Below are 20883 nucleotides of genomic sequence, written 5' to 3' on the forward strand. Positions count from 1 at the left end.
TCTTGTTAGGTCATTTAAAAAGTATACCAAGATATTGGTTTCAGAAATTAGCCATTGGAAAAGTTAAGGATCTTTTTATAAACAGAAGGCTTTTACAGCCTAGAATTCAAAATGACGGATCGAACATAAGAAAAAAATAAATATTTAATTCCTTAGCAGTTTTAATGTTAAAATACTATTTCAACACATTTGTAAATTTCGTTAAATTTAAAAATTCTTTTTTTAATTTTCAAATTTCCCACCAAACCCCCCTTTACCGGATCCTTCATCCCACGTCTGAATTACACCACAAATTGTAGTACTCATATTAATTAAAATTAAAAAAAGTAACGATGCTATGACACGTTGTCCTTGAACATTACAAGAATACCCACTGTAGTAGGTTGCTTTATTTGCAAAACACAACAATTAATGTAAAAATAACGTAAAATTCAACACAGCACCAACACCACTAGTGCGTATTGTGGACAACAACACCACGGCAACCACACGCATACGCACTCACACAGATACACCCAAACAATTAAAATCTTATTCTGTTTGCCAAAATACTTGAGATCTACGAGTAATGTGCAATAGCCACATAAGTGTAAGTGCCAACCAGTTTATATAACGCACACACACACACACATGTTCACAGCTACACTCATAAAGACACTCGTGTGCATATCCTGTGTATATTATATTACAGTGCGTGTGTGTTTGTTCTGGTGTGAGTGAGCGGGAGAGAGAGAGAGCAAGTGTTTGGATGAACACATAAGTATCTTTTGTTAAACAAAAGTATTTTCATTTACAAGGCAACATAACTGTTGTGAGTGAAAATGTATGTATGTGTACATAAATGTGACACAGTGGGGTAATGCAATACAATTTGCAATAATGAGATAAACCCATTTTTTAAACGGGTGGTGACTGGAGATGAGAAATGGATCACATACGATAACCCTGTGCGAAAACCATCGTGACCAATGAACGGTAAATAACCTCAAACGGTTGCCAAACCAGGCTGGGAGGTTCTGTTATGCATTTGGTGCGACTGGAAGGGGATTATTTATTATAAGTTGCTTCCATATGACCAAACCCTAAATTCTGATCTCTACTGTCAACAACTAGACTGATTGAGCATAGCAATTGAACAGAAAAGGCCAGAATTGGCCAACAGGAGAGGTGTCGTGTTCCACCAGGACAACGCTAGGCCACACACATCTACAGTGACTTGCCAGAAACTTCGGGAGCTTGGTTGGGAAGGTGTAATGCATCCGCCATACAGTCCGGACTTGCCACCACGCGACTATCATATTTTTCGTGCATTGTAAAATTTGTTTAATGATAAAAAAATTGGGATCTAGGAAGGATTGTGAAAATCGACTACCATTTTTTTATTTTTGCAAATAGAGATCAGGAGATGAGAAATGCATTATGAAGTTACCTTTAAAATGGCAACAAATCATACAAAAAATGGTGCATATTTGGCCCAAATCAGACATTCCGAAGCAAGTTAAATAAAGACCTATAATTCATATAAAAATAATGTATTTCTTTTTCTCCAACCTAATATTTACAATATATGTCAAATCTAAATAATATCAGATTTATGGTTCCTTGTAGGAAGTATACACATTACCATGTGCCCAAATTTCTAAATGGAAGTCAAATAAAATTTGTCTTCTTGTTGACCACTGTTTTGTTGTTTGGTACATAAATATGTATTGTGCTTGTTTGCCAAAAACACACATACATATACAGTCACATTTAATAACTTTAAGTAAATTCTCAAAACAAACAACAAGGACATTAACAAAAAGCAAAACACAAAAAATACAAAAACAATTCCGCTGTTACTAAAGTGACATTTGGTAAGGACACTACCATTGACGACGAGCATCCGACAATAAGGGTCAAACGAATGAAACTGTTTGGATTCTTCCAACAGCAGCAGCAACGAGGATGATAGCAAATTTATCAGCTTTAATGTGCTGGTGTACAACACGAGGAATTGAATACATTGCAACAACAGTTACCAGTGCTGGTAGTAGACTATTTTGTTTCCTTGCTGTCCGAATGTCCTTGGTGAGATGAGTGTGTGGGAAAATTTCAAGAGAATCAGCGTATGTTCAAAAAATATAAAAAATAAATCATATTGGAACCGTTGAAGGAAATATGTACAAGTGAACACTAGAGCATTTTTAAAAGGGAAAGTGTATTAAAAATATGTACATATATTTGCTTGAACACATACACACTTTAAACATAATAGCCATATGACTACGACTATTATAATTAATGTTCATTCCAACGATGTTCCACTGTCTATTTGCCTTTTGGTGTGAAAGTTTACTTTTCTTTTTTTACTTGAATCGAATAAAACTTATTTAACACTTTAGCCAATAAATGTATACATGACAACAATAAACCACCCACCCTCACACACTCACTCACTTATCCGGCCAATAGTCAATAAATATTATTCACAAAATTAATGTACAAAAATGCAACACCACACCATGTGAACCTCAGCATAACTACAAATGTGATTTCGAATGCAATAAATTGATAATTGTTAAATAGTTATGGTCAGAGTACTTTTGTCGGCTCGAGAAAATATTTTTTTCATGCCAAATGGAATTGTTTTTGTTGCTGTCGCTGTTATAAAGTGTTTTTCCGTTTGAGTTTTTTAGGGGTCGGTTGTTCACAAACGCCTTTTTATTTCGTGGTTCATTTAACTGATCCATCCGTAGTGAAGAGGAAAAACTTAATTGGTTTAATAAATAATTTCAGTTGTGGAAACATAAAAAATAAAACGTTTTATTGTTAATATGTCATTGTAGGCAAAATCGGCAAAAATAACATACAAAAACATGCGGATATATAGTGGATGCAAAATGTAAACATAGATCATGTTGACGGCTCAAGTTCCTGTCAAAATAATCTCTGGTCACCATAACCAAGAAAATTAGAAATTGCAACCGGGATTTCCAAGATACATTCTGAAAATCCATTTTGGAAATACAATTTAAAGATTCAAACTTACTATTCCCAATGTCATATATTCAAATTTTTGTAAAAGCTCCTGCTTTTGGTATTTTGACATTTTTTGCCCCAATTTTAGGTATTTTGATCCTAGGCTCATTTTTTGACTGAAGGCGAATTTTTCAATAAAATGGATGCTCCAAATACGCCATGTTTTTACAAAACCTCACTAGAAAGGGTGCGCCATCAGTTGGGTCGCCTTTTGATCTGAGACATTATCATTCATTTCCACAACATGGCTTAGCCAGCGCAGTCGCTGCAGCTCGATACGTCTGACTATGTGGATGTCTGAGAATAGATGGTATAGTACATGGTTCATTCGACCGTCGATCGGCCCAAAGATCTTCCGGACAATTTTCTCTCAAACACTGCCAAAAGCTGCCTCATCTGCTTGCGTAAGTAACTTATTTAACTGCTGACCCTGTGCCATTAAAAGTGATCCTGCATTGCCGTATTGATTTTGCAGGAATGCCAAACACAGACATGCCTTATCTACATCTGAGCGGATTGAGCTGTCGAATACGGCTTTGTAGTCGACGTATAGGTGGAATGTGTCGCTGTGTTCTTCGTGGGTCTTTTCCAGGATATGGCGCAAAGTGAAAATATGGTCTATAGTTGATTTAACTGGTCTGACTTCAGTCCTTCACACAGCATGCTGGATAGCACTTTATATGCGATGAGAAGGGCACTAATTCCTCTATAGTTGGCATATATCGTAAATCATTGAGCATGCATTCCTCTAGCAAAATTTAACTATTCAGCTGGCGCATGCTCCTGACCATCATTTGAAAACTATACTTGAATAGTTCAGCTAGTGGCCCATCGGCACCTGCTGCTTTATTATTCTGCAACCTATTGATTGCTATTCAGGCGTCATCTTGGCTAGGTGGCAATCACTCTTATTGGTTCTGGGGTATTTTCTTCATCATTTCTATATGATACCATAAGCTTTTCATGATGCTGCTTCCAGATCCTCAAAACGCTGCCTGCATCTGGCACCAGATTTTCTTCTTAATCTTGGTTTTTCACACGTTGGTAAATTCCCACTTCACGTTTTTCTTGTTATTTCTTCTTTTTGCTGAAAATACGTTTCTCCTCTCTTCTTTTCTCCCGATAATCCTCTCTCGAATTGCGTGTTGCTACTATCTGCTGGGTTGCTTCTGTTGTGTTTTCAGCTTTTTGACGTCCAGTTTCCGTGTTGTGTTAGATTGCACTATTGCTGCTATTTTGAGAGGAGGGCGAACTTGTCTGCTACGAGGTAATGAATCGATATTCGCTCCTCAGATCGATCGAACGTCTAAAACACTGGATGAATGCTTTTCGTATATCACAACATGATCAATTTGAATTCTTAAAGATCTATATACAATTATATTGGGTAAAGCTGAAGTCTAAAAGTCTAAAGATCCCCTGATTTGTTCTCATTAGTAATTTTGCCGGTACTGTGCTGACAAATTGTTTTTATTCTATTATATTCCGTCTTCTGTGTACATGTGCTATCCATACATGATCTGATTTTCTTCAAAAATTTAAATCAGAAATGTTAAACCCTGTATCCACTGTAGAATCATACTATTCGGCTAAAACCTTAAAAAAATTCTAAATATATACCACCATCTGCAATTGAAAAATACAGTTAGCTCCTTAAAATTACTTGAAATGGATTAGTATATTAAGAATTTTTGAGAGCTTTCACAGAACTGCGAACATTACAGTCGAACTCATTTTTAATAACACCATTTAATACCACATATCGGTTAAAATGACCTATCCCAACGCCCGAGGAACGTTCTCCATGTTTGTTGATATAACGACATATCGCTTATAGCGACCTTTTTATGGTACTCCGGAGAATATTGTCTTTAAAAATCTAAATATTTGCACATACTTTTGTAATGTCCCGTAATATTATTTTATAGTACAGAAACAGGAACAAAACAAATCCGATATAACATTTCTAAAACTACATCTACCATACAGCTACGTATCCAAAATACATTCAAAAGTCTACAATCGAAATGTATATTTTAAATTTCATGTTTTTTCTACAAATCACAAAATAATATAAATAAAATAGATTTACCATGCTCATATTTTTATTGGACACTTGTACATAATATTGATTTTCTTCACATCCTTTTCACTCAAACTGACTCGTTGACCAATCTTCGCTTTGGGATCCAACGGAACAATTGTATCTTCACCATTTTGTGAAAAGGCACCAGGACGATAATGCAGACAACTGTCATAGTCATAGCCAACATCAAAATCCGTTACCAACGAACTGCTATATTTATCGAAATTAAATTCTTTTCCCGGTACAATATTTTCATAGACTACACGAATATAATCGTCGCGCTGCGAATCACTTTGTTGATGATAGAAACCCAAGGCATGCATAAATTCGTGTAATATTGTTCCGGTGCGGAAACACCCCTCGCCCAGTGGAAAGATTTGTAAATTCATTTGTTGAACTTTCCGTTGGTAACCGACAGCTGTGAAGCAACCACCAGATTGTGATGTTATGGCCACGTAATGTTTCTGGGAGCTATCGGCTTCACGAAAACGTATGCAGGTGCGGGATTCCAGTGTGGAAATACCATCTAAAATTGCATTGCGATGAGCCAAATCTGAAAGAGATAAAAATAGTACAACAATTAGTGAAAAATATTTTTTTCAGAAAATTTCAAATAAATAAATAATTCAAAACTTCGGAGACAATGAATCAGAGTAGATCAGTCTTGCTGTAAATTTTTGGAAATTATTTTTATTTGATAAGATACTGTGGATAGTTAAAATATATTATATATGTATATGATTCTTTAAATATGTGACCAATGTCAGCAAAGACCTATAGGTTCTATGTACCTATATCGTCAGGTAGATAGAACCTATTTTCAGTTTAAATAAAATGTTGTGCAAAATTTGGGCAAAATCGGATTTTTCTTTGTAGGAAACTTATATTTGTATCAAAATAGTTACCCTATATGGGGGATACTAAAATATGTAAGTGAAACGATATGAACCATATTAAGATTATATCTATGAAGAAGTTATGAAAAGTTCGTATTTGATTTGTTGTGATAATTAAATAGCTTCCATAGCTACGCCACTGTTTACAGCGTAATAGATTTCCGGGAGTGCATTTATGGAATATCAATCTTGAAATTGATAACATTTTATGGCATAATAAACATGCAGTGACCGATATACGTACTTAAAATATCGAATGCAAGTGAGGGAAAAATCAGAGGATTCAAACTTCGAACATTTTTTATTTCAGATGTGGAGGAACATGGAAATTACAAGTTATTAACCTACACCTGTCAATCAATTTGTGAGCAAAGCCTTAACATTTGACGAGCATGACACAGATTATCTGAGAAAGATATGTGACAGTCCTCATTCCGACAGTTGAGCTTTGGTTTCCACGATAGGGTCATTATAGATGATTCATCACCGACAATGATTTACGCCATAATTCGTCACAATAATGGACAACAAATAAAGACGGACATGGCAGCTTAGGTGATGGATATGATGATCAATATGTGTCGGAACTATGTCCATATATTGATGTCCATTTATTATTTCTTAAATAAATTAAAATACATGTAATACCCTTCACCGTGAGGTGGATATTCAAAATACTATACATTAGTGGGGGTCTTTATATGGGGCCTATTTAAAAAATTCAGCCAGAAGGTTGTTTTATTCTCGTACAAAATAAAGTGTCAAATTATCAGCTGAAAAATTACAGTTTGGAAAAATCGTTTTTGACCGGACCTTTATAGGGGGACTATAGTGAACATTTTCTGGGGAAAGGGAGTTTGTCCCCTAATTTCAAAAATGCCCCTTAAAATGGTGTAAGAACTTTATATAGAGTCTATTTCCAATCATGTACGGAACGTTTCCTTTATCGATCCATCTAAAATAATGGAAAATTTAATGATTGGGTTTTCGGATGGAAAATCAGTGAAATATCTTTGAAATAAAAAAAGGAAACATGTTATATGGGATCTCAAGCAAAACGTGGTCTGATATATCCCACTTTTTAATCATGTGATTTCACAGTCCTAATGTGATTTCAACCGACAGACTTACATGGCTAAATCAACATACAATGTCGGGAATACATACATATTCATTACAGCTCTCCAATGATTATTTCAAGGAAGCGAAATGAAAAATGGAATATTGTGGAGTGCATGAAAAGTAAAGGTAGTATGACTTGTTCGTCACCGTTTGAATGTAACTTTTCCATTCAATATTTTCATTGGTTTTGTTATATGAAATATGCCAGACCAGCATAAATTAAAAAATCATTTTGAGGAACTTCTGCAGCTTGTCAATATGTAAAAGATAATCATCTGAATTTTTACACAGCATGAAGTCTGAAATAAGCAACAATTCTGCTTCATTAACTCAAAAAACATGATTACTGATTCATGCCGGTTCTTGAGCAATATATAATTCCCTCATGTGCACTGATAATTGAAAATATTTCCTAAAGAGCTCGTGTCACTTGCAGCGAATAAAATTATTCCGACGAGTTTCCTCTTAAAACTTGCTCGATCATAAAATGTACATTAAATTTGTGGTGTTACTTAAAATTCACAAATATACCCAAGATTACACATACGTATTAGGCGTATCCTTACTTAATTTGTTTTCCGTTTTTAGAAAACTCACCAAAATCTCCAACAATTTTATAATAAACAATTGCATCGGGCCAGCGTTTATTTTCATCGATTAGTCCATTGCGACCTTGCACTTTTGAAGAGCCCTTAATTAATCGCAATTGTGTATCACTTAGCACCATATCACCCTCAACAAAACCAGCCGATTCTTCAGGATCTAATGTTGTGGCAGGTAAAGGATTACCCTGAACCACTTCAAACTCAAAAACGACAATTAAGAAAATCAAAAACGACACAAGTCGTACGCCGTGTGACATCTTTATCGTTTGTAATTTTAGACAAGACTAACTACTAACAATTTCCAATGAAATTCGAAACAAAATAGATATTAAAAAAACAAAAAATATAATGCCAATTATTCTCGACAAGCGTGGGGAGTTCGATGATTTTACTTGGCTATACAATAATATATATATTGAAGAGATAAGATAACTTTGACTATGGCAAAGACAGTGGCGAAGTTTATTTTATTTTTTACACTTTATAATCCAAAGGGGAAAAATTACAAATGGTGTTTTGAAAAAGCCACGAATATTCGAATGTCTTAACATTTATATAAAAATATAAACAAATAATTGATATTTATTACTCATTGATTTCGTGTGCATTTGTTTGTTTTTTATCTAGATTATAGTGAGAAAAAAATGTTGGAATTTTTTATTTCTATTTTAGTGTTTCCATAGTTAGAATGTGTGACTAATATTGGAATGTCTAAATTTCAAGTGTTTTCATTATTATTATTATCATAGTTGTTAATGGTTATTGGCATCTCTTCGCCCCTCTCTAATTCTTTTATAACAGAGTGTAAAATGACGTAAATTAAATATTTGTTATCCCCCTTTTAAACTGGGACAATACAGTAGGATCCTTATAAATGACAACATGAATTGTACAGTGTACAACAGACTGCTTGATATATTTTAATTGAAATTAGACCAACGTCGTAGGAGTTGTTTTAGTTACCTGTAGTGCTATTCTGCAACTTCAAAAAAGTTACACTTTTGAGATGGAAACTTGACAAAAAATTAATAAGCTATATTTAATTCAGATAGAGCCCTTTTATTAGAAAATCTCTTCAAATCTATCTAAATGAAAAGCCAAGTTCGATCACTATGGATCAAATAAGTACTGAACAACTAATTTTCACTATCCGAATTCATTGTGGGTTAAATTAGCACTGGAGAAATAATTATCAGATCTATTGCATCAAACGACCGAATTAAATTTAGAATGACGTATCCAAGATTAATTTACTTCGGGTCATAATTACATATATCTCCATTTAATTTAAAATGAATTGGAATTTAAAAAAAAATTTCACATACAGCCACACTTCTTGATTAAAAGATTATCTATCGAAAAGTAGGGTACATGCATATATACATACATACAAGACTGTCTGTTTTAGAAATTTCGATAGAGATTGCAGTATTTATGACACACCTTTAGACTTTTGCTCATTACTAACTTACTTTACTGGCTTGTGACTTTCGTTCCGTAAGCCGTAAATATTTCCAGGCTCGTCGGTATTTTGCGCAGTTTTTCCAATTTTAATAACCATGTTCGGCAATGTTGTCTTCCACTTGATCTTTCCATCTAATTCGTGGCCGTCAACGCAGAATTTTTCTCTCAAACACTCCAAGAACTGTTAAAAAGGTCACACGAAAGGATGTGACCTCGCTTGGTATTAAAGGGCTCCGAAAGGTCATTTCCGACTTTAACTGCAGACCTTGTGCCACTTAAAGTTATCCTGCATAGCCGTATTAATTTTGCAGGATTGCCAAAGACAGACATGGCTTTAAACACCTCTGAACGGATAGAGCCGTCGAATGCGGCTTTATAGTCGACGTATAGGTGGAATGTGTCGATGTGTTGTTCGTGGGTCTTTTCCAGGATTTGGCGCAAAGTGAAAATCTGTTCAATGGTGGATTTACCAGGTCTGAAGCCGCATAGGTATGGCCCAACAATGTCATTGACTTCAGCCGTTTACACAGCATGCTGAATATCACTTTATATGCGATGGGAAGGAGACTTATTCCTCTATAGTTGACACTTATCGTATTGCCTCCTTTTTTGTGCAAGGGACAAAAATGCTGAGGTTTCCTCTAGCGGTATTATACTAATCAACTGCTGCATGCTCCAGACCAGCATCTGACCACCAGACTTGAATAGTTCGGCTGGTAACCCATCGGCTCCTGCTGCTTTATTATTCTTCAGCCGATTCATGGCTATTAAGACCTCGTCTTGGTGTATACACTCTATACCGTCATTTGTTATTTGTTCCTCTTTACAACTACAGTAACTTTTGCTCATACATTTTTAATATTCCTGTCCTGTTTAGTATTAAAAATGAAGTTGATGGGTCTTTCTTCTGTGATAGTCCCCATATAATCACTTTGTAACAATTGTGACATTTTAGAGATTTAAACCGCCATTGTCAACGGAGGAGACTGGTTCTTGGAAGTTTGTAGAATTTTTTCCATATAATTCCATGTTCTGAATTAGCCTCTATTCATACTTTATCGCTAAATCTAGTCAATTTGAGGATACATATCATAAAATACCTCTCTACAGAAAATAGAAATATCCGCTTCCTACTTCAGATATTTTAATGGTTCTAAGCGTTTCTTTCAACATTAGTGGTGGGCATTTGATAGTATGTGATTTTGGTGGTTAAAAAAACTTCTTCGCAAAAATGCTTTTATAAAAGATCATATTTTGGCATGACCGCTATATAAGTCTAATTCCTGTCTCCATTTTAGTGTTTATAGCTCCAGTCTTATTTTCCATGCGATATTGGATATTGGGAAATTAGTGTATACTTATGAAATGGAATTATTTTATATACTAATTAATTTTCCCAAAATACGGTTTACTTTCATATGGAAAAATTACCATACGAGGCAGATATTTATTAACATTGAATTAATATTCTATCATAACATTTACTTTGAGTTATATTATTCTAATTCCGTTTATTCTAAAATTGCAAAATATGGGATTTTACAATGTAAATATTTGCAACTTAATAATTATTTCATCACTTCCTCTTACGAACAATTACCCATATATAAACAATATTAAGCAAAATTATCACATTTCCCATGCATTACAAATGCAATTGATAATTTATAGACAATTCCAGACTAATATTTATTAACCACAAGTAAACATTGATACCTTTATGAGAATTACAATACAATATTTGAAGCTAAACCATTTTTCTTATCGATATCAACTTAAATCGTCATTTACACCAATTGTCCCATATTTACAATTGTATTTAGACAGTGGTGTTGCGATAAGACTAACACGACACGACAACAAATACAATGTACAAACAACACACTCTCGCTCGCACACACACACACATCACACAGGTAAACAATTGTACATCAGTCAACTCTTTATTATTAATTACCTTTGTTGATTCTCAATGGCTGGCGTTTATCTATCGTCGTCGTTTTGGTCGGAAGTCATTAATAACGACGTTAGCACACTTCAATAAACCGAATGTGAGAAAATGCCATCATCGAAGATCAAGCAAAAAGGGTCATTGAAATTAATTAAATTATATGAAACAATACAAAGAAACGAAATTATTTGGGCCGATAGATAACTACTACCGGTCTATTGAAATTGTGTTTGGTGAAATGATGTGTACACAAACATGTTTGTATAAATGAATCAATGCCATAGATAAACATTGTATAGTTTAAGTTATTTCAGATAAATATTTAATTTGTTTCATGGGAGAAGACTATAATTTTAGATTTAGTCACAGATCTTCATCAGTTCTTGAGTAATTTATATAACAACACATTAACAAAAGTATCATGGTGATACCCAACATCTGGAAGCACTAGTAAATAATGTGATCATCATATTTATTTACTAATAGTATCTATAAGCTTTTGATTGACTAAAATTTAATTAAAGTACATTCCGAAGATTCTATGATTTGAATTATTTTTAATGCAATGGAAATGGTGTATATTTCTGTATCTTATTTTAAAGACAAAAGCATATCCTCAGGCGCCCGTAATACATATTTTCGCTTTTCTCCTTAGACAAAATAATCATGCAAATAACGTCATTATAAGTAGCTAAGGCTGTCTAAAAAAAAATTGATAATAATAACAAGATTACACGCTCATTATGTTATCAATAAAGAAAGAATCAAAGTCAGAACTGGACTATATGATACCCTACATTACTTTGTGTATATGAAAACAATGGAGTATATAAGAAAGGTATATAATTTTGACCCAATTCGAATAAAACGTGAATATTTCCTATATTGAAATTATCCAAACCGATTTGAGTAAACTTTACGAGTTATAGTGATGGGCATTCTTTAATCTTAAATTTTAAGACATACAACATTCCATAATTGTTTTGTTGTTGTCTTATTGCTGGGTTTTGCTTAAAGATATATACCTTGGCTGGATTAATTCTAGCCCATACAACTACTTTTATTAATTTATTGTTTTATACCCTCTAACATGTCGAAATCTTGGGCGGAGACCCCAAGTGTCTTAATTGGTCTTAACTTAACCTTCCGAATTTCTTGATTCCCTATACTTCCACACCAAACCAAATTGTAAAATATTTCGTACCATTTAATACTCTTTTTTCCCATTAGTATTTTTTAACTACCTCAATCCTATACTCCAGCTCTATCCCTTCACATATAATCAAGTTGCAGCAATATCATACCATTTAGTACACACACGTACTATACTTCCATATCCCAATTCTACACTCCAACCGCAACCATTATTTCATATTCCCAAAGCTGTCTCTATTGCTAAATCTTCAACAATAATTCTAATCCCAAATTTAACTTTTTAAGCTCTGTTCACCCAAAGTTCACCGAAATTCTAATTGTTCTAAATATAGTAAATTTTATACCTAAAAGTATGAATATACTAAACGGCCTTAATCATACACCCCAACAGTCATTCTAATCCTTCATTCTAATCCCCAATTTCAAGACTCCAGCACTCTCTCTCTGTTCACCTAAATCCAACCTGTACCAAATTTAGTACTTTTGGCACACATAAGTGAGGTTTTTTTAAAGTTACCTCATAATTCCTATTTTCAGTATTCCATCTCTATATGAAATTTAGTACTTTAGCAAATTCATACTCATAAGTACGAATTTCTAAAAACCATTTCCATACACCCCTTCCCAACCTGTATTCCATATAAAATTTATTATTTTATATACAATTTGAAGTAAATTTAGTAAATTTTGTGCACTTCGTATACTTATAGGACGAATTTCGAAAAACTCTTTTGTACATCTTTCTAACCCACATTCCAAATTTCAGAATTCTAGCTCTTCCCGTTCGCCTAATACAAAGGGTACCATATTAGGTACATTTTAGTACTTTTCGTACCCTTCTAGTTCGAATTTCCAAAAACCCAGCCTTATCTTCTCCAACAAAAATCCAAACTCAAAATATAAAGCTTTTAGCTTAAGCCGTTTCATCTAGGCGATGATCTGTCAGTCACTCACTCACCCACATTTTAGGGTATTCAAAATTCGATGTAATCGATTAGGAATAGGAATACATCAATTGTTTACCCACGATAATATTTTCGGCAAAGTCCAGCGGGACAGATCACTATTTCAATATTACGTACGAATATTTCCTATTGATTTCGATCAGAGAAAAGATATAGAAATACACACTTAGAAAACAAGTAGCACAACATACCGAGGTACAAAAACACATTTATTTATCTTGTCAAATTGACAGGCTTAAGAAGTGCCCTGCCTATTCAAAACAATAAAATCGAACATAATTATATAAAGTGGTTATTATACGTCAATAACTATCGAAATTAACTGAATTTTGGCAGATGGAAAATAATAAATTAAAATGTATTCTCGAGTTACTTGTTCATAGTAGAGGTTACCGTTGTGAAACGAAGCGGATATGAATTTGTTAGGAAGTGTGATCATTTGTACCGTCCTATGGGGTTTTGTTTTGGCACTGCCATTGATAAGCCTTGAGGAAACTGATCCTGAACTGACAGCTGGATTTGTAGAGGGCGACATGATTTTAGATACTGTTAGCCGTAATGGTTTGCGTGCTGAAGTTTACAGATGGCCCAACAATACGGTCTACTATAAATTCTTTACAGAGTTTGGTAAGTGTGGAGAAAATGTTTTACTGTGGACTTGGTTATGAACTTTTTAATTATCCTTTTAGACCAGGAACATCGTGACCATATTTTACGTGGCATGAAAATGATTGAGGATGTTTCCTGTATTCGCTTCGAAGAGGCAACCAAAAATACCAAACGATTCGTAAATATTACTGGTAATGCAGGTGGTTGCTCTTCTACTGTCGGATACCGCAGTAAGGGATCCCAGTCATACAATTTGCAGCTGTATCCCTTGGATAAGGGCTGTTTCCGTTTGGGTACAATTATCCATGAATTTTTGCATGTCCTTGGTTTTTATCATATGCAAAGCACTGCGAATCGTGACGAGTATGTATTCATCAATGAAACGAATGTCAAGGATGGCAAACTTCACAATTTCAAAAAATATGACGCCGAAACTGTCGATGATTTCGATCAGGGATATGACTATGCCAGTGTTTTGCATTATTCCGCATTTGCCTTCTCGGCTAATGGTGAAATGACCATTGTACCATTGAAAGATGCAGACGCTGCTGCTGTTATGGGCCAGCGTGTTGGTATGAGCCAGAGTGACATTAATCGTTTGAATTTAATGTATCGTTGTCCGGTTAAAGTTTAAAACTGTTATGATGTTACTCTAATCTGTTAATAAATGTGTAAACATGTTCGTGTACTGAAAAGGCAATTTTTTTAATTCGGATTCCAAAATATAGAGACCAGCTATGTGACTAGCATTGTTTGGATTTTTTGTTGGTAAAATTTGATATATCGATATGTTGTTTGTTTGTATGGTGCCAAGGGTTCAGCAGACCTCTCATTGCAAGCACAATTTGTTGGTGGTATTTCACTAATCTCGAACAAATTGAGCAATAATTTTTCGCATATTATTCGAAACGGTTATTTAGCCTATATACCGATTAGATAGTAAATAAATTAATTAGCACTTTAAAATTAGCAGCGGCAGCGAACAACGGACATTGTTATTTATGTTACCAAAATGGGCAGTGTCAAATTTGCCTATTCCAAAGAAATGTCGAGCGTGCGAGCATTAAAGCAGTTGAGATTAAACGAGATGTTGATTATACGTCAATGGCTATCAAAATTAACGGAATTTCGATAAGCAGAAACAAGAAGTTGCGATGGACATACTGTAACTGAGTTTTAGTTGGATTTTTTACGTTGAGAAGAACTACTGGTGCGGAAATGCATGTTTTAGGAATTTTGGTAATTTGCACTGCCCTATTGGGCTTTGTTTTCACCCTACCCATGGTAACACGCGTGGAAACTGATCCGGAATTAACTGCAGGATTTGTAGAGGGTGACATGATATTGGATATCAATTTACGTAATGGTTTGCGTGATAAGGTCTACAAATGGCCCAACAATACAGTCTACTATAAATTCCAGACAAAATTTGGTGAATATTAACCTTAAAGAGCATGGAAGAATTTATGAATTTAATTTGTTCTTTCCATCCATAGATGAAGCCCACCATAATCACATTTTGCGTGGCATGAAAATCATTGAAGATGTTTCCTGCATACGTTTCGAAGAGGCCACCGAAAACACCCCTCACTACGTAAATATCACCGGCAATCCAGGCGGTTGCTCTTCCACAGTCGGTTACCGCAGCAATAGATCTCAGAATTATAATTTACAATTGTATCCCTTGGATGAGGGCTGTTTCCGCTTGGGTACAATTGTCCATGAATTTTTGCATACCCTTGGTTTCTATCACATGCAGAGCAGTGCCAATCGTGACGACTATGTCTTCATCAATGAGACGAACATTCAAGATGGTAAACTTCACAATTTCAACAAATATGATACGGAGACTGTCGATGATTTCGATCAGGGATATGATTATGGCAGCGTTTTGCATTATTCCGCCTTTGCATTCTCGGCCAATGGTGAAATGACCATTGTACCATTGAAGGAAGCTGAAGCTGCTGGTATTATGGGCCAACGTCGTGGCATGAGCAAGAGTGATATTGATCGTTTGAATTTAATGTATCGTTGTCCGGTTAAAGTTTAAAACAATTGTTATGATCGTGCTCTAATTTGTTAATAAATGTGTAACCATTGTGTGTATTGAAAAAATTAAAGATTTTGTTGAATTTAGTATGCAAAATATGAAGACAGTTTTGGGTTTGTGCAAATGTTTGTTTAATTTATTTTTCTTCGATGCGGTCTAATAAATCTTCTTTTCACCTCTAAACATCTATTATAAATATGTTCATAATCTCAACTAAATACATGAACAGTTTTCACCTCTTGTACAAAACTATTATTTTGATTTTCGATTATATGGAAGATAAATTTATTAACACTTTAACATCGAAGTAGCAGCGAACTACAAATATTATTATTTATGTTATCAACATTGGCAATGGCATTTTCCACAGAAGTGACGAGCCCCTGAGCATTAGCGCAGTCGAGATTAAACGAGATCGTGATTAGACGTCAATGGCTCTCAAAATGGGCCGAATTTCGATAAGCCGGAACAAGAAATTGTGGTGGACACTGAATAGTGAATTATAGTTGGATTCACTTCTAGTGCGGACATGAATGTCTTAGGAAGTTTAGTAATTTGTACTGCCCTTTTGGGCTTTGTTCTCGCCCTACCCATGGTGACACGCGAGGAAACCGATCCTGAATTGACAGCTGGATATGTAGAGGGTGATATGATTTTGAATACCAATCCCCGTAATGGTCTGCGTGATAAGGTTTACAAATGGCCCAACAACACAATCTACTATAAATTTCTCACCAAATTCGGTAATTACTCAGTTAACAGCATTGATTCATGCAATAAAATATTAACCTGATTTTCCCTCTTTAGATGAAGAACACACCAATCATATTTTGCGTGGCATGAAAATCATTGAAGACGTTTCCTGCATACGTTTCAAAGAGGCAACCGAAAACACCCCTCACTACGTAAATATCACTGGCAATCCAGGTGGTTGTTCATCCACAGTTGGTTACCGTAGCGATGAATATCAGAAATATAATCTACAATTGTATCCTTTGGATGAGGGCTGTTTCCGTTTGGGTACAATTGTCCATGAATTTTTGCATACCCTTGGTTTCTATCACATGCAGAGCAGTGCCAATCGTGACGACTATGTCTTTATCAATGAGACGAACATTAGAGAAGATAAAATTTACAATTTCAATAAATAGGATGCCGAAACAGTCGATGATTTCGATCAGGGATACGATTATGGTAGTATTTTGCATTATTCCGCCTATTCCTTCTCGGCCAATGGTGAAATGACCATAGTACCATTGCAAGAAGGTGCTGAAGCCTTAATGGGCCAACGTCGTGCCATGAGCCAGAGTGACATTAACCGCCTGAATTTAATGTATCGTTGTCCGGTTAAAGTGTGAACACAAAATGTGTTGATTTGTTAATAAATTGGAAGACATGATGAAGATACATTAAATGTGGATTACTATTCCCATGGAGTTTTGCGAAATATTAGCTACTGAAATTTAAAAGATTAGGCATATATAGTTTACGTGTGTACAATGGATTATAATCAGTTCTGATTGTCATAACTACTAAACATATGGAAAATTCTACAATTTGAGAAACCAAATAAGATTGATAATCGGAAAATGTTTTGCTAATGCTCCCATAGCAAAATAAAACGGAAAGAAAAAACGGTTTCCAGCCTTTTTTATTTTTAGAACGTCATTTTTAAATGAAAAGAAACGTTTATCAGCCATATTGGCTGTACTTCAATATTTTTGATAGTCACTGCCTGTCAAATCTTCCCGCCAGAAATTATTAATCTTGGATAAGTTTTAAGAATAGTCCCCATTTAAGGGTACAAAGAGTACATGTCTGGCTCTCGTATGAACTAGGACATTGACCTCGCTCAAAAATTAACAAAAAGGCGGACCGTTGAAAAAATATTTTTGGAAAATCGCCTATTTTTGATCACAAACTATGTTAAGAAATAAGGAAGATCTTCACCGACTGGTCTTATCTTAGTTCATACGATAGTTACACACTCACAGAAAAACTTCCCAACATTTGGAATCGATTGGGTTATTAGTTTTTGGGTTATCGTGCCCGTCATTCGCAAAAACAATTTTGTAGGGACATTCTAGAATTAGAGTAGATTCGAATTAAATCAGAAAAATTTTTGACAGGGAGAATGTTATGACTTCATATAGGAGGTTATGGAGATGATGGTCCTTCATAGCGATAATTTGGATCAAATCGGATATTCCTTTCAAAGGATTATTACCAAACATAAATACATATTGAATAGGTTCTGGGACGGGATCGTTGGATTACTAAACAAATGAATGCTAAATTTTAATTATTTCAATTGCAATATATGATTGGACTTTTTAAATTCGAAAAGTAGACCTACTTCAAAAAATTAAATCAATTTGTATCATTTTGTTTCTATCCTAAAAATATGCAATGAAATAAAACTCTATAAAACTGAGCAAATACTTTCGCATTGCCACACATTGAATGTTTGATATGGATCTTAGACAATTTCGTTGACCATCGAATTTTAAATCAACATATCAAGAGTTGACCACAAAGTGTGAAATAAGAGGCCGTCTAAAGTGATCACCATAAGCGACCTCACATAAATTACGAACGATTTCTATTAAAGGCAGCCGTTTTTAGGGACTTTTGAATACTGTCGTTATAACTGATATGTCGTTGTTGTAATTAACGATTTATATTTACACTGCCTTTTAAAATAAAAATTCCAAATCCTCTGACATATAAGAACATTTTTTTAATATTTTTTTGTTTTTTTTAAATAGCTAAAGCCAGCAAGCAAATCAATATGGCCGGATGACCGTACCACACAACTACTACTGGACCTCTATAGAAAAAATCCCGAGTCTGGCTATTCGTGACTATTCCTCACAGAGTGATAATGACAATATTAACCAAAAATAGCATATTTTTTCATACACTGACACCTGACTCTGTCTTCCAGAACTAAATATATAAGTCATACAATATAAAGTTTTAATTCTTGATCCTCACAACGTAGTTCCATAGGGTATACATATTTATGTTTCAAAATTAAGTAACAGCATGTCTACTGTTTTCTGGGTTAAACAAACTCTTGTAATTTGAAGTACAGCGGCAATCTATACAAAAATGCACATTATAAAATTGAGTGAGTATTTACTCATGGCAAGGTCCGGCACACCACTCCACTCTGATCTCAAAATGTCTTCGAAACCAATCGCCGACAATAGTAATTTCATTGTAAGTACTTCATCAAGGTCATCTAAATTGAGTAGCAGATTCTCCCTCAACAATCTAATACTACTAGTTGCGATTAACTGCCGATTAGATAAGGGACAAATTAATTAACACTTTAAAGCAGAAGTAGCACCACAAACAGAACGACGAACATAAATATTTAAGTTATCTGGCGGACAGAGGGAAAATTGGCGATTGTAGGAATTCCGATCGTAAATAAATAACGAATCCACAGAAACTGGTTGTGATTAAAAAAGCAGGCAGATTGGTAGGATCATAAATAATAGCTATCAAATTGAACGTAATACCGATAAGATATTCAACGAAATAAAATTGTGGTAAAACCTATCGGAATTAATAAGGACAATCAGCTTGTGGAGTTTAGTTGGCCTTCCATAGCTGTGGATAACTCTTGGCTCGGACATGAATGTCTTAGGAAGTTTGGTAATTTGTACTGCCCTTTTGGGCTTTGTTTTCGCCCTACCCATGGTGACTCGAGTGGAAACAGATCCTGAATTGACTGCCGGTTTTGTAGAGGGTGATATGGTTTTGGATATCAATGCCCGCAATGGTTTGCGTAATGAGGTGTACAAATGGCCCAACAACATTGTCTACTATAAATTCCATACTGAATTTGGTAATTATGGGGATTTAAATTATGCTATGAGATGTGTATAAACTCTGTTTTCTTTCCCCGGACTAGATGATGCCCATCATAATCATATTTTACGTGGCATGAAAATCATTGAGAGCCTGTCCTGTATTCGTTTTGAAGAGGCAACTGAGAGTACGGTTAACTTCGTAAATATCACCGGTATGCCAGGTGGTTGCTACTCCAGCGTTGGTTACCTCCGTGTTGGAGCTCAGACATACAATTTGCAAATCTATCCTTTGGATGAGGGTTGTTTCCGTTTGGGTACAATTGTCCATGAATTTTTGCATACCCTCGGCTTTTATCACATGCAAAGTAGTGCCGAACGGGATGAATATGTTTTCATCAATGAGACCAATATCCAAGAAGGTACCATTCACAATTTTAATAAATATGACACCACTGTTGTCGATAATTTCGATGAGGAATATGATTATGGCAGTGTATTGCATTATCCCGCCTATGCTTTCTCGGCCAATGGTGAAATGACAATTGTACCATTGAAGGAGGAAGAGGCAGCTGGTATTATGGGTCAGCGACGTGGCATGAGCAAGAGTGACATTAATCGCTTGAATTTGATGTATCGTTGTCCGGTGAAGGTGTAAATTATATTAATTTGTTAATAAATTGGAAGAAAACTCTAAATGCAGCAAAAATGTTTTTTTTTAAGTGACCATTTGCATAGTAACGCTAATTCAAAAAAATGAAAGCACTATTTTAGTAGCTCTTTGACAAATACTTGAATAAGAAAAAATACTTCGAGGTCCTTCGAGGTTCACAATTGTGTTAGGTGAGTGTCCGTGAAAAAAAATAGCTTTGATTTAATAGACACTTCATGCTTTTGATTACTCTTCAACCCCTAACTCAATATGCCATATTGCCACTGAATATTCCCTCATTTTAAAAAAGCAAAAGTAATAAAAATTTGATATGGGCGTCCCTTCAAAATAGAAAATCTAAAATTAGTTGTGCTTTCTATATTTACCGTGATGAAATCACTTTATAAAGTGACCTAATAAATAATGCTATGTTTCTTTTGCATGGTCTCCTTGAAATCTAAATTTATACCTCCATATTAATTTTGA

At 34.8% G+C, this 20883-nt stretch overlaps 4 protein-coding genes and 1 pseudogene across 4 annotated transcripts; 4 read left to right on the plus strand and 1 right to left on the minus strand.

Moving 5' to 3' along the window:
- Positions 1-5118: 5118 nt before the first annotated feature.
- On the minus strand, positions 5119-7987 carry LOC133336898 (seminal metalloprotease 1-like). Its single transcript, XM_061545171.1, has 2 exons — positions 7723-7987; positions 5119-5660 (listed from the first exon to the last, which is right to left on the minus strand). The coding sequence occupies exons 1-2, from the start codon at positions 7985-7987 to the stop codon at positions 5119-5121; spliced, it is 807 nt and encodes a 268-aa protein (XP_061401155.1).
- A 5691-nt stretch (positions 7988-13678) lies between these two features.
- Positions 13679-14508, plus strand: LOC133336899 (seminal metalloprotease 1-like). Its single transcript, XM_061545172.1, has 2 exons — positions 13679-13892; positions 13955-14508. Exons 1-2 carry the CDS (start codon positions 13679-13681, stop codon positions 14506-14508), a joined length of 768 nt encoding a protein of 255 aa, XP_061401156.1.
- Positions 14509-15092: 584 nt separating this feature from the next.
- On the plus strand, positions 15093-15925 carry LOC133336896 (seminal metalloprotease 1-like). The gene is made up of 2 exons (XM_061545169.1): positions 15093-15306; positions 15371-15925. Exons 1-2 carry the CDS (start codon positions 15093-15095, stop codon positions 15922-15924), a joined length of 768 nt encoding a protein of 255 aa, XP_061401153.1. The 3' UTR covers position 15925.
- Positions 15926-16444: 519 nt separating this feature from the next.
- LOC133336902 (seminal metalloprotease 1-like) lies at positions 16445-17282 on the plus strand (annotated as a pseudogene).
- A 2267-nt stretch (positions 17283-19549) lies between these two features.
- LOC133336897 (seminal metalloprotease 1-like) lies at positions 19550-20419 on the plus strand. The gene is made up of 2 exons (XM_061545170.1): positions 19550-19783; positions 19850-20419. Exons 1-2 carry the CDS (start codon positions 19570-19572, stop codon positions 20401-20403), a joined length of 768 nt encoding a protein of 255 aa, XP_061401154.1. The 5' UTR covers positions 19550-19569; the 3' UTR covers positions 20404-20419.
- Positions 20420-20883: the final 464 nt, after the last annotated feature.

This window comes from Musca vetustissima, unplaced genomic scaffold (assembly GCF_032173495.1).
Source record: "Musca vetustissima isolate MV318-11 ecotype Yass unplaced genomic scaffold, APGP_CSIRO_Mvet_v1 utg34657, whole genome shotgun sequence".
Classification (NCBI taxonomy): Eukaryota; Metazoa; Arthropoda; class Insecta; order Diptera; family Muscidae; genus Musca; species Musca vetustissima.